Below are 20836 nucleotides of genomic sequence, written 5' to 3'. Positions count from 1 at the left end.
TTGTATTTCAGGTGATTTTGATGTATGTGAGAATATTGAATGGGTTGAAGATTGGAATCAAAGATCGTTGACTCCTACTCAAGCACAACAACACAATTGAAGATAATGATCAACTGTTTGCATTAGATGATTATGATCGTGTTTCAAACCTTGTACAAAAAGGTAATCATATAATTATTTTGTTGACCATTTAATAAAATTAATTTATTAATTTTTTGTTTGTGGGACATGTGTATGTTGGTGTTGCACTTGAGGAAAATGAAGAGGAAACATAATATTGGTTGGCTCGATGTGTTGAGACTAAACTCAAATTAGTTAGTCCTCGAGAAGATGATGATGGTTTTCATTATCCAACTGGTTCAGTGGTAGTTGTTGGAACTTGGCTAAGGAAATATTTGACAAGGAAGAATGGTTTGCCTGCTTTTGAAGATTATGAAACACACAAGAAGATAATACACTAGTCACATTTGATTGTTGCAACAAATATACAACTAGTGTGATATCGCGACAAACCTAGTAATAAAAAGTTGTGGACAATTTCTATGGAAGATCACAAGACAATTATTTAAATAAAGAGGTATGTATGTATGTATGTATGTATGTGCTTATATATATATATATATATATAATTTATTTCTATTGTACCATTTGATGTAGATGGTTTAAATATTATTGTTTGATATATAGGTCCATCCCCTTATTGAGAGCTCTTACACAATTGTGGTACATGTAATGGAATAAGTATTTAATATATAGAGGTATGTATACTTATTTTTAAAAATACATGTCTTTCAATGATAAATTGATAAATCGCTTTTAAAATATAGGTTTTCATAATTTATTTAAAATATGTCCTTATTATTTTGATCCACTTAAGCCACATGTCCCAATTGTACACCCATCCCCTTAAGCCTCATGTCCTAATCAGTTTATTTCCCCTTAAGCCATGTCTTATTTAGTTCAAATGAATCTCTTTTAAGCCACATGTCCTATTTCTAGTTTGATCCCCTTAAGTCACATGTCCCAATTATTCCCATCACCTTCAGCTTGTCTCATGTGTCCTAATTAGTTAATTTCCCCTTAAGCCATGTCCTAGTTAACTTAAATTCACCCCCCTATAAATCCTATATATAATATATATCTAACTATTTTTTGTTGTTGTAGGTTTATCTTTAGTACTTTTTTGTTGTTGGTGGCATGTGAAATGAGTTAATGAATCTTTAGAATTAAATGAAGATTTCCGATATACTTGTAAGCATCATTTTTTTTGTTAAATGTTTAGTTTTAATTTCTATATTTGATGTTTTTCAATGATAAATTGTTAAATTGCTTTTAATAAATTTTGAAACCATTTTGTAAGTTTCCATCTAGATTCTAATTTTATGTCCCCTTAAGCCATGTCTACGATTTAGCTCCATCCCCTTCCTTGCCACATGTCTCAATTATGTAGATAGATTCCCTTACAATTTGCCTTGTCCTAATTAGTTCAAATGATCCCCTTTTAAAATCCACATGTCCTATTTAGTTTTATCCACATATTCAATGACCCCTTGGGATATTAGGATGTTAAAAGGGGTCATATGTGTTGGACTAAGGGGTCACGCATGTGTTAAAACACATGCGTGGCCCCTTACGACCAAATATGATCCCTTAGGACGTGATGTGATCCTATGTGGTCATAGGGGGTATGTTTCATACACTAGATGTTAAAAAGGGTCATATGTGGTCCTAAGGGGTCATGTGCATACATGCTAAAAAACACATGCATGACCCCTTAGGACCAAATATGACCCCTTAGGACATGATGTGATCCTATGGGATCATATGTGGTCCTAAGTGGTCGTGCATGTGTTAGAACACATGTGTGACCCCTTAGGACTACATATGACCCCTTACGGTCCATTGTGCTCCTATATGGTCATATATTAGGTCATATGGGTCAAATGGTCATGTATGTGATCCTATAAGTTTTGTTTTTTCAACATTTTCATTTTATTTTAAAAAATGGTTTTGGTTTTGGTTTTTCTACGTTTTAGTTAAATTTCTATGTTTTGATTTTGGTTTTGGTAAAATTTAACAATGTTTTAGTTTCTTTTTTGTTGTAATTTTTTTTGGTTTTCATTTTGATTTTTGTTTTGATCTTGTATTAAATGTTTTAGTTTTGATTTTTTTGGGGGTTTTGGTTTCATTTCAAGGTTTTCAATATTTTTTATTAAATTTATTCATTTAAAAAAATCCTAATCTAACCAATTCGTAAAAAAAATCATTATCAATAATTAAAAAAATTAACTTCAAACTAAATTTAACTAATTTTTAAACTAAAAACACACTTTTCTAATGAAAAAAATAATTATTAAACTAAAAATTAATTTTTTTAACAAAAAAATTATTTTAAACTAAAAAAATAATTTTAAACTAAAAATCTAATTTTTTTAACTAAAAAATTAATTTAAATATGAATTATTGAAAAAAAATGGGTGTTGGGCGTACCTAGAAGACTTGCAAGCGGCTTGTTGGCACTTTCTAGGGAGGGCTCCACTCCTTCAATCGGGATCCCGTATGGCAAAAATGAACCCCACTCCGTTTTAAAAAATGATTTATATATTCAAAAAGGGATCCCGTGTTGAAATGAAATGGGATCTCGTTTCATTTCAACATGGGACCCCATTTCATTTTAACACGGGATCCCATTTCATTTTAATACGAGATCTCGTTTAGGGTTCTAGGCTCGAGATCCTGGGTCCCACATGATCCCGTTTGTTTTCTAGCTCGGGATCCCAAGCGTAGACAAGATCCCGATTCGTCTCCTATTGACTCCGCCCGATTTTCACTTTTTTACTAAGTCCAAAACTTCCACATTAAGTGGACACAACTTCTTGCACTTACCTAGTGTTGAAGTTTTTTTAGTCTCTAGAAGATTCCACTATAGCTTTGGCATATGGTCACATGCTTTAAAAGCATATGCTTTTGTATGGTGATTTTCACTAAAGTAAAATAATAGAGATAGTTTCAAAGGTAGAATAAATCAATTTGGTGATGGACTCCTCTTGAAATCCCTAAAAGAACTTTGTATGTAGTATGGTTCTCTTTCAAGCAAAGAAATATTCAAGTTAAAAACAATTAGAAGGTTAACCCTGTACAAATATATAATTTATTTATTTTTAAATTAAAAATAATATTATATAAATAAAATAATATTCTTTTCAATTTTTTGACAATTGATCAAGTTTCTAGTTGAATATTAAAAATATTGATTTTAGTGATTCCATAATACTAGAAGGTGGGATACAATATTATATAAATTTTCATCTAAGATATTGCAATTACCTACCCATGACATATGCACATTGTATATATGAATGTAACTGGATTGAGGTTACTTGTTCTTATGGAATTTTGATAGAGCGTATTGGTAGATGGATACTATAGTAAAGATCATTTGTCTCACCATGCTTTCTATAACGTGACACATTTAGTGACATTTATCGAGTGTTCATCAATTTTTCCTCCATTAAACAAGTCAAAATTTAGATAGACTGTTAAATTTGAATGACTTTCTAAACATTGAAAGATTGAGCTTATATTTATTAAGAGTATAAAAAGAAATTGCATTTTTTGAACTATATATTTATATTAAATATCTTATAAATTAAATATTTAAAATGATTTCTTACTTATCTCTAAGTTTATTATAATGCATTGTATATTAATAAATATAAATAATATATATTTTGTTATGTTCAAAGAATTTATCTATGTGAATTAAAATACAAAACATAACAGAAGAAATAATGACTTTATCATATTGTTTGGTCTTCATGTGATCACATGTATTCCTTTCACTAAATTCTCTTTCATTGCATCAAATTATCTTAAGAAAAAAAATGAGAATTTTTTTATATGATATTTTTAATAGTTGAGAATACATGCAAATGTTGTCCACTCATGTTTAATGATGCAAACACTCCCTATTGTTAATGCATTGAAAAGAAAGCTAATTCTTATGATCAAAAGTTAATAACATCTAAGTACAATGTTTGATTATTGAAATGATCTCAACTATCGATTTTTTGTCATTTTATTTTTCATTTGTTGCTCTCGTCCATCAACAACAATGATGACTCTTTAAAAGTTGTGTGATATGTCTTTTGTTATGTTGTCATACAAATTGTGAGTTTTGTGGCATCAACTAGCCTGTTCAATAAAGTTTGTAAATTTTGAAACATTAAAGGTGCAGATTCAATTCTGAGAGCATCAAGTTCAATCCATAGAATTGTGTACCATATACTAACAAGGAAATTTTAATAGTCTTAAATTCATCTTTTACATTATTTACACGTGTTAACATTACCATATGTAGAATATTTAATGATATAATATTATATCAAATTGATAGTATTTAATGTTAATTATTAATATCATACTATAATAGTAATTTATTAGCTTAAATTATATATTAAATTAACCTTTAAACTAAATAATAATAATTTTTAATAATTTTAAATATATATTTAAATAATCATTAAAAAAATTACTATCTCCCAATCTCTCTATCTCTTTTTACTATCTATCTATCTCTCTATGTTACCCTCTATTGATATCTCTTCATATCTCTTCATATCTCTCTCCTTCTCCATCTCTATACCTATTGAGCCATCTCTCCCTCTCTCCCCCTCCTCTCCCCCTCATATACCTATCTCTCTTTCTTTCTCTCCCTTCCTCTCTCTATCTCTCCTCATCTCTCCCCCTCACTCCATCCCTATCCGGGCTATCTATCACTCTATCTCTACCTCACCCCTTCTCTTCCATATATATCTATATCTCTCCTTCTCTTCATATTTATCTCTAAATCTCTCCCTTTTTCTCTATCCCTCTCTCTATTTCCCCTATTTCTCTATGACTTTCTCCCTCTCTATTTGTTTATCTCCACTTCTATCTATTTGTTTGTCTCTTTGTCTCTCTCTTCCTCCCCCTTTCCCCCTCTCTCTTTATCTCTATGCGTCTCTCTTCCTGTATATCTCTCTATCTCTTCCTCTTTTATCTCTCCATCTCTATCTCTATATCTCTCTATCTCTTCCTCTTTTATCTCTCCATCTCTATCTCTCTATCTCTCTATCCTTATCTCTCCTTCTCTATTCCCCTCTCTATCTACCTATCTTTCCTTATCTCCCTATTTCTCTATCTCTTTATCTATTTGAATCCCTCTTCATCTCTCACTCTATCTTCATCTCTACATTTGTCTTCCCCTCTCCCCATCTATATCCAAACATATTAATCTCCCTTTTTCGATCCAACTCTCTCCCTATATCTCTTCGTAGACTTCTACATTTATATTTATTTGTCTCTATCTCTATGTCTCCATGTTGCTTCTTTAATCTATCCTTCTACTTTTATCTCGTTATCTCTCCATCTCTCTCTACTTCTATATCTCTCCCTCACTAGATACCCCTAGATCTATATCACTTTATATCTCTATCTTTTTATATCTTCCTTTCTCATTCTCTCCCCCTCTCTCTTTCTCTCACCATATATTTATCTCTTCTATCGCTATCTATCTCTCTCATCTCTAGATCTCTATCTCTACTCTCTATATATATCTCCTTCTCCTTCTCCATCTTCATCTCTATCTATATCGTCCCCTCTATCTCTATCTCCTTACCCTCCTTCTATCTCTTTCTCTTCCCTGATCTCTCTCTCTCTCTTTCTATATTTGTCTCTCCTATCTCTTCCTATCTCCCTAAACATAACACAATTTTTTGGTTAATGCAACCTAATTATCTTCTTGATTTAGAGGTTTTCTTTCAGTTGTGTTTGGATTATTTTAAGTGGGTGTACAGTTCATTTGAAGCTATCACTTTTCCATTGAGACCTTTGTTGCACAAACAACATCATTTTCTAAATGGGTTATGGTGCAGTCACTGATTGGGAGGGACCTCAAAGAGATCAATCCGGACCAGGCAGCAAGAGTAAACACAACAGAAACAAGAAACTATGATGGATGTAATGCAGAACTGAATATATTAGATCATAAAAAATGATTACAGATAGTCGATAACATTCGGGTTACAAAATCCGGCTCACTAGCCTGCTACAAACATGCTTAATTATAGAACAGGTCACTCCCGGACCTCCAAACCTATGATCTATATACTATATTCTATCTGGTTTCTTCTTACTTTCTTCCCCTTGACTTCTAATGCTCAATTACAATGATTTATATGATCCAAGGAGATCCGGACTACCCAAAAAGGATCAAATGCTGAAGAACAAGACCAAACATGTAAAACCAATAGGTCGGCTTCCGCAAAAGAGATTCCTCTAGAAAATCCAAAGGATGAAGTGCAGATCAAAGGGAAGGTCGACCATACGCCAAAGAACATCGGAATCAATGCACATGCCTCTGCAAGCTATGGAAGGGATCTGGTTGATTCACCAATGTAAATAGGTCCAAACGGTTACGGTGCTAGAAAATTGTCTCGGAAATCGGAATCGATAACTTGCAAGAAAATGATTGAAATGCTCCGCGGTTTAAGAATAAGGAATATGATCATGTTCTCAAGCAAAATCCAATTCCACAAGGTCCGATGAGCCAATGCAAGAAAATGCTGAAACTGCCAAAATAGAAAACAAACAGAAAATAAATATTTTTGGTTAATGCAAGATTGCCAAGAACTGAGGATGCTCTTGCATTAGGTTACAAATCGACCTCATGTACTGCACAATTGTATGTAAAAAAAAGACCAAACTTTTTCTTAATTGACCTTCCCCACCTCTTCGACGTACCCATTGCATACTAAAGTGCGATTGCTAGTTTTAATAATATAGTACTATTAATTGTGACTTCAAGGTTGTTAATGTTTATCATTATAACAAATAATTCAATGAGATGAGTTCATTTTATCTAAACACAACAAATCATGTGATGTCACATCAATACACCAACAAAACATAACTTAATACACAACTATTATAGCTTAATGCACAATTATTGGCCTAAACAATTTTGGGGACCCTTTTTGATAAACAATTTATCTATGTGGCATCCTGGATGCACCTTTGACCGTTTTTATTAATTAATTAAAAATTAGAATACAATAGCTTTTTATTTTTAATTAGTTATTAAACACGATCAAAGTTGCCTCTCGATGCTCCATAGACATGGTCACATAGATACCAAAAAAAAAAACATTGATATGACATCATCCTTGATGATGTAGACTTGGAAACTTTGATTAAATAAAAGACTTCTCAAATAAGTTGCTATAAAAATTTGAATCCAATAAGAAATTTCTAATTATGATTTTAAGAAATATGATATTTATCTACTTCAATTAATGTTCACGGCACATTTATCTCTTATCCTACTTACACATCAATAAAGGATTTTCCAAAAGATAATTTGGACCCACTTCAATTATTTAATATTTAATATATATGCCTATTATTTTCTAGGTATTTTGAAATGATGACACGTGTATTCAGGACTATATAAATATCAACAAAACAAAAAGCTGACATTATATCACCAAAATACTGTATGATAATCTAAAAAATATTATTGAATAAGAAATAAAATTACAAATAAATATTTTCGAAATAAATTAAGAATAAAATTGGTTATGAATTGCTCCTGGAATCTGCTGGGAAGGACACCGAATATAAAACCATTCCTTAAAGTGAAAAAAGAAAAAAAAAAACGCGGCAGCACGCGCAATTAACAGGGGTGCACTTGCGGAACTTTAGCGAGAAATTTCTTTACAAATCTAGAACCTTCTGAGGTTTCCATCTTGATTCTTATCTTGCGTAGATCAAATACCATAATTCATTTATTTATTAAGCAAAGTTGATCAGAATTGCGTGAAAACCCTTTTCTGGAAACAGACTCCCCTAATTGTGAAAGAAAGTGCATCAGGATTCCCTTCTGTATTAACCATTCTACCATACTTGTGAAAGAAAATTCATTAGGATTCTGTCAAACCCTTCTTTGGAGCCATTATCCCATATTTGTTTAAGAAAGTTGATCAGGATTGTGTGAAAACCCTTCCTGTAAGATGTGTTTGGTGTTTGTTTGCGACGAAGACGAGAGGACTTTGAACACACAGGTGGCCCCTGGAGCGTGCCCTTACTGTGGAGGTGTCATTACAGTTACAGATGTAGAGAGCCAATGGAGATTCTGCTTTGTTCCCTTCTATTTTAAAACGCGCCGAAGGCATACTTGCACGCGCTGTGGCACCAGGCTTGTAGTTACATCATAATCAATTGCAAAAAAACTTGTAATTCGATCATAAACAGGGTAGTTTTTTTTTTAAAGTTGTTAAATAGGGTTTTGGATAGCATAAATATCAGTGTATATGATGCCTTTCTGTTCTGCAAATGTAAATTTGATGTTAAAAAGTACAAAATAAAGGAGTAATTAACAATAGAGGATAATTTGATGACTTGAGAAAATCTTCTGATCACAGTTGTATGTTTATTTTAATAATTTAAAATTTTACCTTGATTCTACTTTCTGGATGTGATTCCAATCTATCGACTGCTTTTTAAAATCTATATATAGGCTTTTTGCAATAATAAATATTTATCAAAAAATTAATGTGAATATTTTGGGGCGAGATTTATAAATTCGATGTTAGTAGCTGCGGCTGCCCTGGAAACAAATCTGTTTGGAACTCTAAGTGATGCAACTGTTCTGTGAATTAATCCACTGTAATTGTGCTGTTTTATTCATTTCAATGATAAAGTTTAGGAAAAAGATTTAAAGTAAATGAGAGGAACAGTAAGGGTGGGTTTTCATGAATTTTGATTTCATTAAAGGGTTTTAGAAATGTTTTTAGGCGGGGTTTGAAATTTTTCCCACCAATTTATAATTATTATTATTATATTTTGATAATAACTTAAAATTTTAATTCTAATGTCTCAATAATAAGATTAAGTATATTATTCTAATAATAAAATTTAATTTAAATGAAAACAAACAGAGATCTAAATCGACATCTGTATATTTAAAAAATTAAATATATTATATATTTTCTGAATTTACGTTTTGTTCATTATTATTTAATCTTTGTTTTGGAGGATTTTTTTAATATTTTGAAAGCTGGAACCTAAGAAAATATAGACATCAGAGTTTGCAGCAATTTAGTTAAAATTCTGGATATCTGGAGACCAAATTGACTCTCCTTAAAAATTGTCAACATATTATTCTATATTAATATATTCTGTGATTCTTATTATTCTATAGTAATTTTCTCTGTGATTTTTATTATTATTATTATATATTAATATATTCTGTAAAATTGTATATGAAAAAACTAATAATGAAATTAAATTTAAGATGCATGGGATCACACGCTTTAAGTTGCTCTTAAAAAATTTCAGCGGAGCCTTGTTTGACGCTCTGATGTCAATGAATTTTCTTTAATTCCACTGTTTTTATATTTTTCAATTATAGAACTGAAGAAAATGATTGGAAGGAAAATATTTCGTTAACGAGAATTGAGATGATTTAAGCGATTTGGCAAATTGTAAAACTTTACATAACAGTAAAAGGCAACAAGATCTGTGTTGCAGCTGCAGGCCCTTATAAGAAGCTGCAAGTACAGAGTAAAATTTAGGAAAAAACAAAAATTAACTGACACGCTAAGAACAGTACTGTAATCTTTCCTGTAATTTGGACAGTGTTTTTATGATCTGATAAGCCTGTACTTGATATCAATTTGTATGGCTACAAAAATAAAAGTGTCTTAGAAGCAGATATAGTTATTAGATACAGAACTTTAGTTAAGGGTAAAGAGCTCACATACCTTGCCTATGGTCCCAAATTTTGGATACAAAAGTCCTCTATGCATGATGCTTTGATGGATGGGCATACCCTGTTCCAAAGCTCCCACATTGGCAAAGCCAGCAAGAATATTGTGGAAGGTTGTTGAATTTGGCATTTCTCCTGCCAATGGAATTTGCTTGTAAGTTTCTGAAGCCTATTCAACAAATCTATTTTATGCATGTCCATGGTATATGATAGTTCCAATTCCATGAGACTCCTTGGATCTTGACCTAGTACTGTAGTAGTTAGTTATTACTAGTTTGACCAATATGGAGAATTAAGGAATAGACTAGCTGAGTATGGATCTTCACAATTATTCTAGGGCTTCCATACACCATTATGAGACAAATATATATCTACCAGGGGAGTTGCAACAGTTGTCTCTATCGATTTGAGATCAACCCAGTGATCACCTATACAGAACAGCATACTTCAAAGAAAATATCTGTATGTGTTCTATATAAATGAGGATTTCTAATTCTATTCTTAAAACCTAGCACGGATTATTGCAGCTGAAAATGAGTGTCGGAACCCAAGGGATGAAATAAATTAAAAAGGGGGAATCGAAGAGGCGGGCCTGCCATTGAGAATGATTTGGAATTCAATAGTTACCTTTCTCTGTGGAAATATAAATAGGTTTTTCAGATGCAGTGGTGTATAGATGTCTGTATTTCTTTTTATATAGTGGATTACAATGATTTGAGTAGTTGAATCTTAGTGGATGATTTATATAACTTATACCATCATCTTTATCAATTGTGTTCAATCAATTGAATTACAAATAAAAATTTATGTACTTGTGCAGAAATATTTTATAAGATACAGTAGTCAGTAGTCAAAAATCCTGAAAGCCTCTGTAAAAAAAAAAGGTACAGAAATATTTTATAAGATACACCATATAACTGTAAAAAGCATCTAAATTTTCTCTATAATGCTTGTTGGAAAAACTTCCGCCATACCCTTTCTATGAGGCGAACATTCCAAAGAGCCCAACACCGGTTGAAATAAAAGGTAGTATCACAATTAGCATTCCCCTTAAGCTTTCGAATTGTTATGGATATTTGGCTCTTCATTAAGGAGCATAATTTTGCATGTCCACAGTTCTTTGGATATATGGCACTTCATCTAAGGGTATATTTTTTTTTTTTTCAGTTATAGTGTTTTTAAGTCTGCAATATCAATAGTTCAAATACAATTCACAATCAGTCTAGTAGGGATTTGATTCTTGGTGGTACCATCAACAATGTCACAATTTAACCAACACATTCTGAGATGAACCCCATCAATAGATATCAGTTTTCCACAATTTATAGTAGTTATTGTTGTTACTTCTGCTTTAGATAATGCATGCTTCTTTGTATCAATGTTTCGGATCATATTATGTGATCTATCATCAGAACGATAGATAACTCATGAACAAAAAAAAATGGATCATAAAATGTAATCTAAAATGTTGATACAAAAAGAAAAAAATATCTAAATCAGAAACAACAATAAGAAACACAATTTTACATAGAATTATCTTTTTTCTTTCCTATTAAGCTAGGAAGCCTGAAGAAAGAGCTGTCCTCTAATAGCATATTCAGTCCTTCACAACACCATTGATATTTTCACAGCCCAATGCCTTTGAAGCCTTGTCTTTAATCTATTGTTTACCCAAAAATTATTTGAAGAATCAATCTGCTAAGCTGCCTGTAGGCCAATCAAAATCAAACAAAAGTCAACACTTCGAAGCATGATAAGATCTGCTGAACACACTCAAGTGATGACTTGTTAGATTTTGTAGGATTGGATTTACTTTTGAAAAATCCAAATGGACCTGAATTTGCACCTTTAGAAACAAGTTTTAATTTGTGGCTTTTTGGTCATGGTCAAGAAAACTAAAGCTTTATAAAAAAGGAAAGCGAAAAATAAACTAACAATTTAGTTAAAACAAATGAAGAAATGGTTTTTAATTTGTATTCAGTTTATCTTGTTTATAATGAAAGAAAGAAAAAATAAATAAATGAACTTCATTCATTTTAACAATAAGTTAAAATGAACAAAGAAATTGTTCTTAATTAGAACTCATCATATTTTTCAAAACATGCAGTTTAAAGAATATATATATATATATATGTTCTATTTATAGGAAATTTAAAGATGGAGTTATTTGGTAAAAAGAAAAAAAATGAATAGGAAATAGGTGGGAGTGGTTGAAAAGTAGTAGGCAATGAAAGTCAAGATGATGATGACAAGGATGATGGAGTAGTTCTACTTCTTGGTCTAATCGTTTTGTTAACTCTCCTCATCTTTCTTGACCTATTATAGAGTTTTGCTCTAATCTAATTGAGAAGCTCTTAGGGGCTAGGCATAATCTAGATGATTTCAAAAAATGAGTTGCGTGAAATTAGAAAATCCATGGAGTAGTTGGAGATCTTAGTCATGTCTGTTAAATATTTGGGCAACTGAGAGTGGGGGTGAATTAGTTGACAACTTAAATCTTTCCTTGATTCTCCGGGCAACTCAGAGTAGGAGTGAATTAGTTGACAACTTAAATCTTTCTTTAATTCTTTCACAGATCCGAAATAACTAGCAAAATTAAATAAAACAGATATAGCATGAAAACACATATAGAACAGATCACACAATGAACACTATATGTGACGTGGAAAACCCAAGAAGGGAAAAACCACAGAGAATGTTAGTTCTCAATATATAACACCGGTTAAGGTGACACCGGTTAAGGTAATTTTTACGGAGGGTGGCTCACTACCAAAAAGGCTCACTCTTAGAAGGCTCACTGTCGGAGGAAGAAGAAAGATAAGAGAATCTACCACTGAAACATAAACTACAATGTCAAAACAAATTCTGGTGTCTCTCAACAACACACTTTTCATATTTACATCAATCAGATTTTCCTTTTTAGTCTCATACATCTTCCACAGCTCAACACAATCAAATCATCTTCTTAATCTTCAAGAAACATAATCTTCTAAGTCGAGCAAGACAGAGATTTGAAATAGGTCAACACTAAACATTTCAGTGGTGGGAAGGAATGAGAAGTAGACTATCCCACAATGCACTTCATTGATCAAATCAACACGTTACATCCATCACAAATACTGGACCCAAATCATGACTCATACACTACACAAATGTCACTGCTCAATATCCAACTCTGGATCAAACCAGACGCAAAATAGCATCACCCAACTTAAAAAAAATAAGAATCAAACCAAGATACTCATGAATACCATCAATCAATACCATATCTGGTACAAAAAGAGAAACCCAGATCACCATCATCACAAGCAATCAACACTGAATATCAATTGTAGCACATCTTTCGAAGCACCAATCATTCCAAGAACACATCTTTCGAATCATCAATTCTCAAAACAATATGTTGACATCAATGACAACCATCAACATCACATTTGCAACAATCCCCCCCTTTGTCATCGATGACAACATCTATCAACAACAAACACACAACTCTCTTTGCAATGTCAGATTAGCATTTTTGCACATCTCATCATCTCTGCCCCTTTAACATCAAGGATATAAAGACGAGCATAACTCCCTCATGAAACTCACTCCTTCTCCACTTGAGAGGAAACGCCCAAGCATTAGTCCAGATAAGAATATGCAACAAATTCACTAGACCAATGCACATCAAAATGTACATCAGTTCAAATTAGGAAGGGGTAATACCCCTAACTTCTACCAGAGATACTCAAAAGTATTTATACACCGCCTTTGTGAAGATAATTACAATCTTCTCTTTTTTAGGTACATACTCAAGCTTTACTTCATTATCTAATACTTTTTCCCTCAAGAAGTGATACCGAATAGATATATGCTTTGTTCTAGAATGTTGTATTGCATTCTTAGAAATGTTTATTGCACTAGTGTTATCACACATGTATTATTGAGATGGGTTCATTAAACAATATACCGATTGTTGGCATTTTGCATATAGATTGCATTAATGATATGTTGTCATTGATGTCAATTGAACCGGTGAAAGGTATTCATGATATTGCTGATATTATTTTTGATATTGCATTTGTATTGTAACTGGTATGATAAACTTTGTGGAAGATGTTGTAAATCAGTATATGGTAGTTTGTAAGTTGAACCGGTCTATAAGGTTAAACCTTTCTATGTTATGTAAATCGGTAAACCCTACCAGTTGTTCTGTGTTAAACCCTAACTGATCAAGTTTATGATCTGATGTTGAGTGTTAATGATGAAGACATGTGTGATCATTGAATGAGAATAAGTTCAGATTATTTTGGCACGTTTGTTGATTGTCTTGGAAAGGAGCAAAGTGGATTGCATCAAATGCATAGCGTGTGATGAGTTACAAGTATGATGAAGCGGTGATCATGGAGCGATTGGAATTTTCTTGATTAATGTGAAAAGATTGTTATGATTTCTAACGATCAAGATTGTACCAACTTGCTTGTAATCTCGATGATGAGAATTAAGTTTTTGTTGTGTTACTGCCCTAGTTGATTTGTATTTAAGGTCGATGAAGTTGTTTGTAAAGAAGTTGGCAGAAACCAGTTGAGTGTGTGGTTGTCAAATTGGTGGATGGATCTGTAGTTTGTGTAAAGGCAGATTAAAGCTTAAGAAGAATCTGATCAAGCAGATGTAGTGCTATTGAGACAGATCAAGAAAACCTGTTGTTTTCTAACAATTACAACATAAATCAAAATCCCCTAACTGGGTAAACTCTAACAAGCTTGGTTACTTTTTAAATCTTCTAACAAGGTGGTCCATTAGTTTGGATTCTCAAATCCTCCGATGAGGTTACTCCTAATAGGATATTGTGCTTTTCATCAAGACATATTTGTAAATCCCTTAACTGGGTGATTCCTACCTGAAATTAGTTTTTAACATGACTTATTGTAAAACTTTAACAGGCTTGGCTCCTAACAGGGCGAACTTCAGAAGAGTTCAGATAGCTATCCTTGTGAGTCTCATCTCACCATGGTTTTTACCTATTTGGGTTTTCCACGTATAAATTTTTGTGTTAAGTGGTGAATGTTTTTGTGGTTATGATCTTATTTGTTGATTTGATTAACTACTTAACTATTCTAATTAAATCATGATAACTAGAAGCATTGAGAGATGATAATGTTGATATTTGATTAAGCATTGTTGATGTTTACAAGATTGAAGTTGTTTATTGTTAAGTTGGTATAACAGTCAAACCCGTTAATGTTGGTTGACGTTAGTAATCTTTGAGATATTATCTTGACAGAGTTATTTGATTGATAAGTTTATTTTGAGTTTGGGAGTTTTTATCAGTTTTTGAGTTTACTGATTCACCCTCCCCCCCCCCCTCAGTAATCTACCAGATACTTATTCTTTCATCATATCATAAATTGGTATCAGAGCGTCTCAGGTCATCTTTAACCTAAAGCCTAACAACTTGAGGAAAAGATCTTGTAGATCATGATGAAGAAAGAAAGTTTGAAGTTCAACAAATATAACTATAGGATATGGAGCGATAGAATGAAGATTTACATTACAAGTCTTGGTTGTCAGTATTGGGAGCATGTAGAAACTCAATATGTTGCACCTACTGGTACTCAGACTGATGATCAGAAGAAAGAACAACAAGAGAATCATCAAGCATTAGAGGCTATTATCAGTTCCCTGTTTGATGTTGAATATGTAGATGTTCATAGTCTTGAAACTACATATGAAGTGTCAAAAAAACTTGAAGAGATTTATAGCGATGATCAACAGGTATTACAATGATCTAGTAACAGCACTCAATGCCATTGCAGATCCACTTAAGCTCATCTTCACCTTCTGCACTTACACTCTGCACGTATCACTTCTCTCCTTTGGTCTGGCAAGAATCACATATCTCTTCTCTTGGATACACACACACAACTTTTGCCAACAACCGCAGAAAGAGACACGACATCGACCTTATAGGAAAACAGATAGGTCAGTCATAATGAATGTGAACCGGTATGAGGACATAATGACATTGTATGTTGTCATTGATGTCAATATGATGAAGAGGTGTGAACCAGCATATGTGAGAACCGGTATAACACCGTGAACCAGTATTTGTGCCAAAGTGAAATGGTGGGCTTGTTCATGATGAACCGGCATATAGTTATGGGAACCGGCATATGGAAGTATTGTATGACTACTGGTTGGTAGTCTCAACTTTACGGTTTCCAGTTAATGTGCTTCAAGCCTGTGTGGCTCAATTGATGATATTGTGTGATGAGTTAGCATTGTAAAGAAGAACAGATCATGTTGCCATGCAAGCCTGTGTGCGTAAAGGATCTTGCATGAGGGAGATTGTTCCTATCTACCTCGGGAATGTGTGAAGTCTGTAAAACGGTGATAACATGTGATGGGTTATCAGCCGCCATAAAATCGGTGGAAATGGACGATGGAGAATGTCTTGAGTTTGGATCAAGATCTGATGCATTTAATGTAGTGTGCTCAATGGTCAAGATTGAACCGTTTGAATTCCTTAACCTAACAGGTTTAGGTCTAGGGTTTATGCTACCGACCTATTTGTTTTCCTATAAGGTCAATGTTGTATCTCTTTCTGAGGTTGTTGGCAAAAGTTGTGTGTGTGTATCCAAGAGAAGAGATACGTGATTCTTGCCAGACCAAAAGGAGAGAAGTGATACCTGCAGAGTGTAAGTGTAGAAGGTGAAGAGGAGCTTAAGTGGATCTGCATTGGCATTGAGTGCTATTACCAGATCATTGTAATACCTATTGATCTCTAACCACCTCAACAATTGGAAAATCCCTTAACAGGGTAGCCTTAACCGGCTTGTTGTAAATCCTTTAACAAGGTAACTCTAAGCTATTGAGTTTGGAATTCTTTAGCTATTGAGTTCTTGATATCCTCTAACAAGCTAACCTTTAATAGGGTTTAACCCTTAACCGGGTATTGTAGCCATCCCTTAACTGGGTGATCTCTAACAGGATCGGTTCCTAGCAGAACCTTTTGTAATGTCTCTAACTGGAAAAGGCTCCTAACAGAGTGGACTTCTAAAGAGTTCAAAAATAGCTTGTAGGTATTCATCCCCACCGTGGTTTTTCCCAGTTGGGTTTCTACGTGAAAAATATGTGTGTCATGTGTGATGCTTTTATCTTGTGATGCTTTGCTATTGTTTGTCAAGCATATGATGGTTCTGTGTTTTATGTCTGTCAATAAAACATGTTGAACTAGCTATTATTATGATCTGATGATAGATTACCTGTTTATGCATAAGGGTGAAATGGTAGTGTAGTCTCAAGTTGAGTGAAAAGCTAAGTGAGTAACCAGTTAATGCTTGTCTCAGACATTCTTAGCTTTACCAGTTGCACTCTGTTTCAAACCGGTGTCACTGTCTGTCAGTGGGTTGAAGTGTCTACTGTCAAACCAGTTTTGGACTAAATTTTTGTCTGTACTGATTCACCCCCCCTCTCAGTACTAGTTTGGTACTATTCACTCATCATTAAGTTATCAATTGGTATCAGAGCATTCTCCAGGTCCTCTATGCTATAAGCTTAACCGCTTGAGGTAAATATCCCAGTCTAATGATGAAGAGGGAAGGTCCAAAGTTTAACAGAGAAAATTTCAGTATATGGAAAAACAGAATGAAGATATTCATTAGAAGCATGGGTGCTCAACACTGGAGCTATATTGAGACTGTTTATGCTGCTCCTACCAGTACCCTTACCGATGACCAAAAGAGAGAGATGCAAGAGAATGGGCAAGTCATGGAAGCCCTAATTAGTAGTTTATCTGACATTGAGTTTATTGATGTTTAGGATAAGGTAAATCCCAAAGAGGTATGGGATACTCTTGAAAATATCTATGGCGGTGATGAGCATGTAAAACAGGCTAAGGAAGAAAGCCTTAGAGGGGAGTTTGAAGATATGTGGATGGTTGAAGGTGAGACCATTAAACAGTATGGAATAAGGATCAAAACCATTGTTGGAGATATCAAGAGTGCAGGTGGTAAAATAGAAGATGTCACTATGGTAAGCAAATTCCTAAGATCCCTATTGCCGGTCTATGCAATAAGGGTTGATGCTATTTAGGAGCTGAGATCAATAGACAAGACTAAGGTATCCTTAGACTCCATCATAGCAAAGTTAATAGCCTATGAGCTAAATAGTTTTGATGGCAGTGTTCAAAAGACTGAATCAACTTTTAAAGCTTCTGCTATACCATCCAGAAAAGGAAAAGAAGCTAGCACTAGTGGTGAACCAAGACAGAGCAGAGAAATGGATGATGATGAGATTTTGATGGCATTTGAAGCTCTCCTTGCCAAGAAACTTCCTAAAGGAACCGGAAAATACAAAGGTAATCTACCTCTGAAATGCTTTTCTTGCAACCAGATAGGACATATTGATGTAAATAGTCCTAATGGCGACAACAAGGACAAACCAGAAAAGTTCAAGAAATTCAAAGGAGGAAACCAAAGAAACTGTTTTGTGGTAGTTGATGAAGGTGTCACAGATGAAGAATCAGAGGATGAAGAAAATGAAGATATTGTGTTTGTTGTTGTCAAGGAAGATGTGTCAGATAAGAAGGCTCTTGTCTCCTGGTTTGATAATTCCAATGAGTGGATCATTAACAATGGTTGTTCTCACCATATGACTGGTGACCAAAGAAAGTTTCTATCCTTGGAGGAGTATGATGGTGGTGTGGTTCGCTTTGGCAATGATGGACCATGCATGGTCAAAGGCAGTGGATCCATGTCTCTGAATGGAAAGAATAGTGCTGACAATGTGTATTGGATTGATGGTCTCAAACACAACCTTCTGAGTGTTGCCCAGCTGAATGATAGTGGTCTCACTCTGAAATTCAATAAGGGAATTTGCAGAATCAAAGGAAAGAATGGTGAATTGGTGGCCACCGACATGCAAACCAAAGGTAACCTATTTCATCTGAATGCAAATATAAGTACATGTCTTGTGGCAAAATTTGATGATAGCTGGATATGGCATAGGAGACTTTTCCATGTAAACTTTGATAACATTGTGAAAGCTAGTAAGATCAAGGTAGTTAGAGGGTTGCCAGTGCTAAGCAAGCCAAATAATACCTTGTGTAGAGAGTGTCAATTGGGGAAAATGTCTTCCTCAACCTTTAAAGGTAAATCTTTCACTGCTGACAACTTGCTTGATCTTGTGCATACTGATTTATGTGGTCCTATGAAAACTAGAAGTGTGCAGGGTGATAGGTACTTCATGATTCTCACTGATGACTGCTCAAGAATGATGTGGGTAACATTCTTGAAAGACAAGTCTGAAGCCTTTGTAAAGTTCAAAGCTTTAAGAGCTTTAGTGGAGAAGGAAAGCGGTAAAAGGATCAAGTGCCTGAGAACTGATTAAGGAGGGGAATTCACTTCTGGTGAATTCAACAAGTACTGTGAAGAACATGGCATCAAGAGGCAATTGTCTACCCCCCAGACTCCACAGCAGAATGGCGTAGCAGAAAGGAATAACCAGACTATGATTGAAGCAGCTAGAACCATGTTGATTCAAGGAAAGGTAGCTCACACCTTTTGGAGAGAAGTGGTGAGCACTGTAGTCTACACAATGAACCGGGTACTCATTAAGAAAGGTAAAGATAAAACTCCTTATGAGTATTGGACTAGTAAGACACCTATGGTTAGCTACTTTAGAGTGTTTGGTAGCAAATGTTACATCAAGAGGAGTGAACACCAGAGCAAATTTGATGTGAAATGTGATGAAGGAATATTCTTTGGATATTCCACCAAGAGCAAAGCTCTCAAGTGTTTCAACAATAGGACTCAGAGAATTATGAAAATCATCAATGTAAGAGTTGATGAAACCTCTGAGAAAACTGAGGAAACTGACAGTGAGCAAGCAGTAAATGAACCGGTTGCAACCTTTTGGGAACTGGTTGTCAATCAACCAAGTACCAGTAACAGTGTTCCTGCACTGGCAAATGTAGATGCTGATACTGATGGTGATGAGGATGAAGAAGAAAAGAAAGAGGAATCCACAAAGACCATTCCTCGGTATGTCAAGCTAAATCATGATCCTAATCAGATCATAGGAGATAAGGATGCAGGAATCCTTACAAGAAAAAAGGTGAGAGAAAACTCATGTATGATCTCTGAATTTGAGTCTAAATTATTTAAAGAAGCACATAAAAATGAAGACTAGATCAAGGCAATGGAAGAAGAACTTGACCAGATAGAGAAAAATGGTACATGGTCTTTGGTACCCAGACCGGAGCATAAAAATGTCATTGGTACCGAATGGGTCTTCAGAAATAAGCTGAATGAGGATGGCACAGTGATTAGAAACAAAGCCAGATTGGTATGCAAAGGATATGCTCAAGAAGAAGGAGAAGACTATGGAGAAACCTTTGCTCCTGTAGCTAGATTGAAAGGAGTTTGTATGCTTCTTGCATATGCAGCTTTTAAAGGCTTCAAAGTATATCAAATGGATGTAAAATCTGCATTCCTAAATGGTGTACTTGAAGAGGAGGTGTATATAGAGCAACCAGATGGGTTTTCCCTATCTGAAGATAGTGACATGGTATGTAGGCTACATAAAGCCTTATATGGGCTAAAGCAGGCACCTAGAGCATGGTATGAACGCCTGCTTCCCATCTTGTGAAGATTGGATTTGAGAGAACAAGTGAAGATAGCAATATCTACTTGAAGTCTGAAGGAGATCAGATCCTGATCTGTGAGGTATTCATTGATGACATTATCTTTGGTGGAGATGACAAGGTGAGTCATGAATTTGCAGATGAGATGAAGAAAGAGTTTGAGATGTCACTCATAGGCAAGATTAAGTTCTTCATTGGATTGCAAACCCAGCAGATGAAGGATGGAATCTTTATCACTCAGTCCAAGTATGTCAAAGAGGTGTTGAAGATGTTTGGCATAAAAGATAGCAAACCGATTGGTACACCGATGGTGATCAGTTGTAAACTATCCAAAGAGGATGACTCTGCATTGATTGATGAGAAGGAATACTGATCAATGATTGGTAAGTTGCATTATG

The 20836-nt window shown here is 34.1% G+C and overlaps 1 protein-coding gene across 1 annotated transcript; it reads left to right on the top strand.

Annotated features, from left to right (window-relative positions):
- The first annotated feature begins 7714 nt into the window (after positions 1-7714).
- Positions 7715-8438, top strand: LOC131037264 (uncharacterized). Its single transcript, XM_057969335.2, has one exon. The coding sequence runs from the start codon at positions 8052-8054 to the stop codon at positions 8253-8255; it is 204 nt and encodes a 67-aa protein (XP_057825318.1). The 5' UTR covers positions 7715-8051; the 3' UTR covers positions 8256-8438.
- The last annotated feature ends 12398 nt before the right edge of the window (positions 8439-20836 follow it).

Source organism: Cryptomeria japonica, chromosome 5, assembly GCF_030272615.1.
Source record: "Cryptomeria japonica chromosome 5, Sugi_1.0, whole genome shotgun sequence".
In the NCBI taxonomy this organism is placed as follows: domain Eukaryota; kingdom Viridiplantae; phylum Streptophyta; class Pinopsida; order Cupressales; family Cupressaceae; genus Cryptomeria; species Cryptomeria japonica.
This window is presented reverse-complemented; position numbering and strand designations above follow the sequence as displayed.

What these genes read in the sequence shown, in the direction of transcription:
- LOC131037264 (XM_057969335.2), top strand. Translation starts at nt 8,052, where the DNA reads ATGTGTTTGGTGTTTGTTTGCGACGAAGACGAGAGGACTTTGAACACA.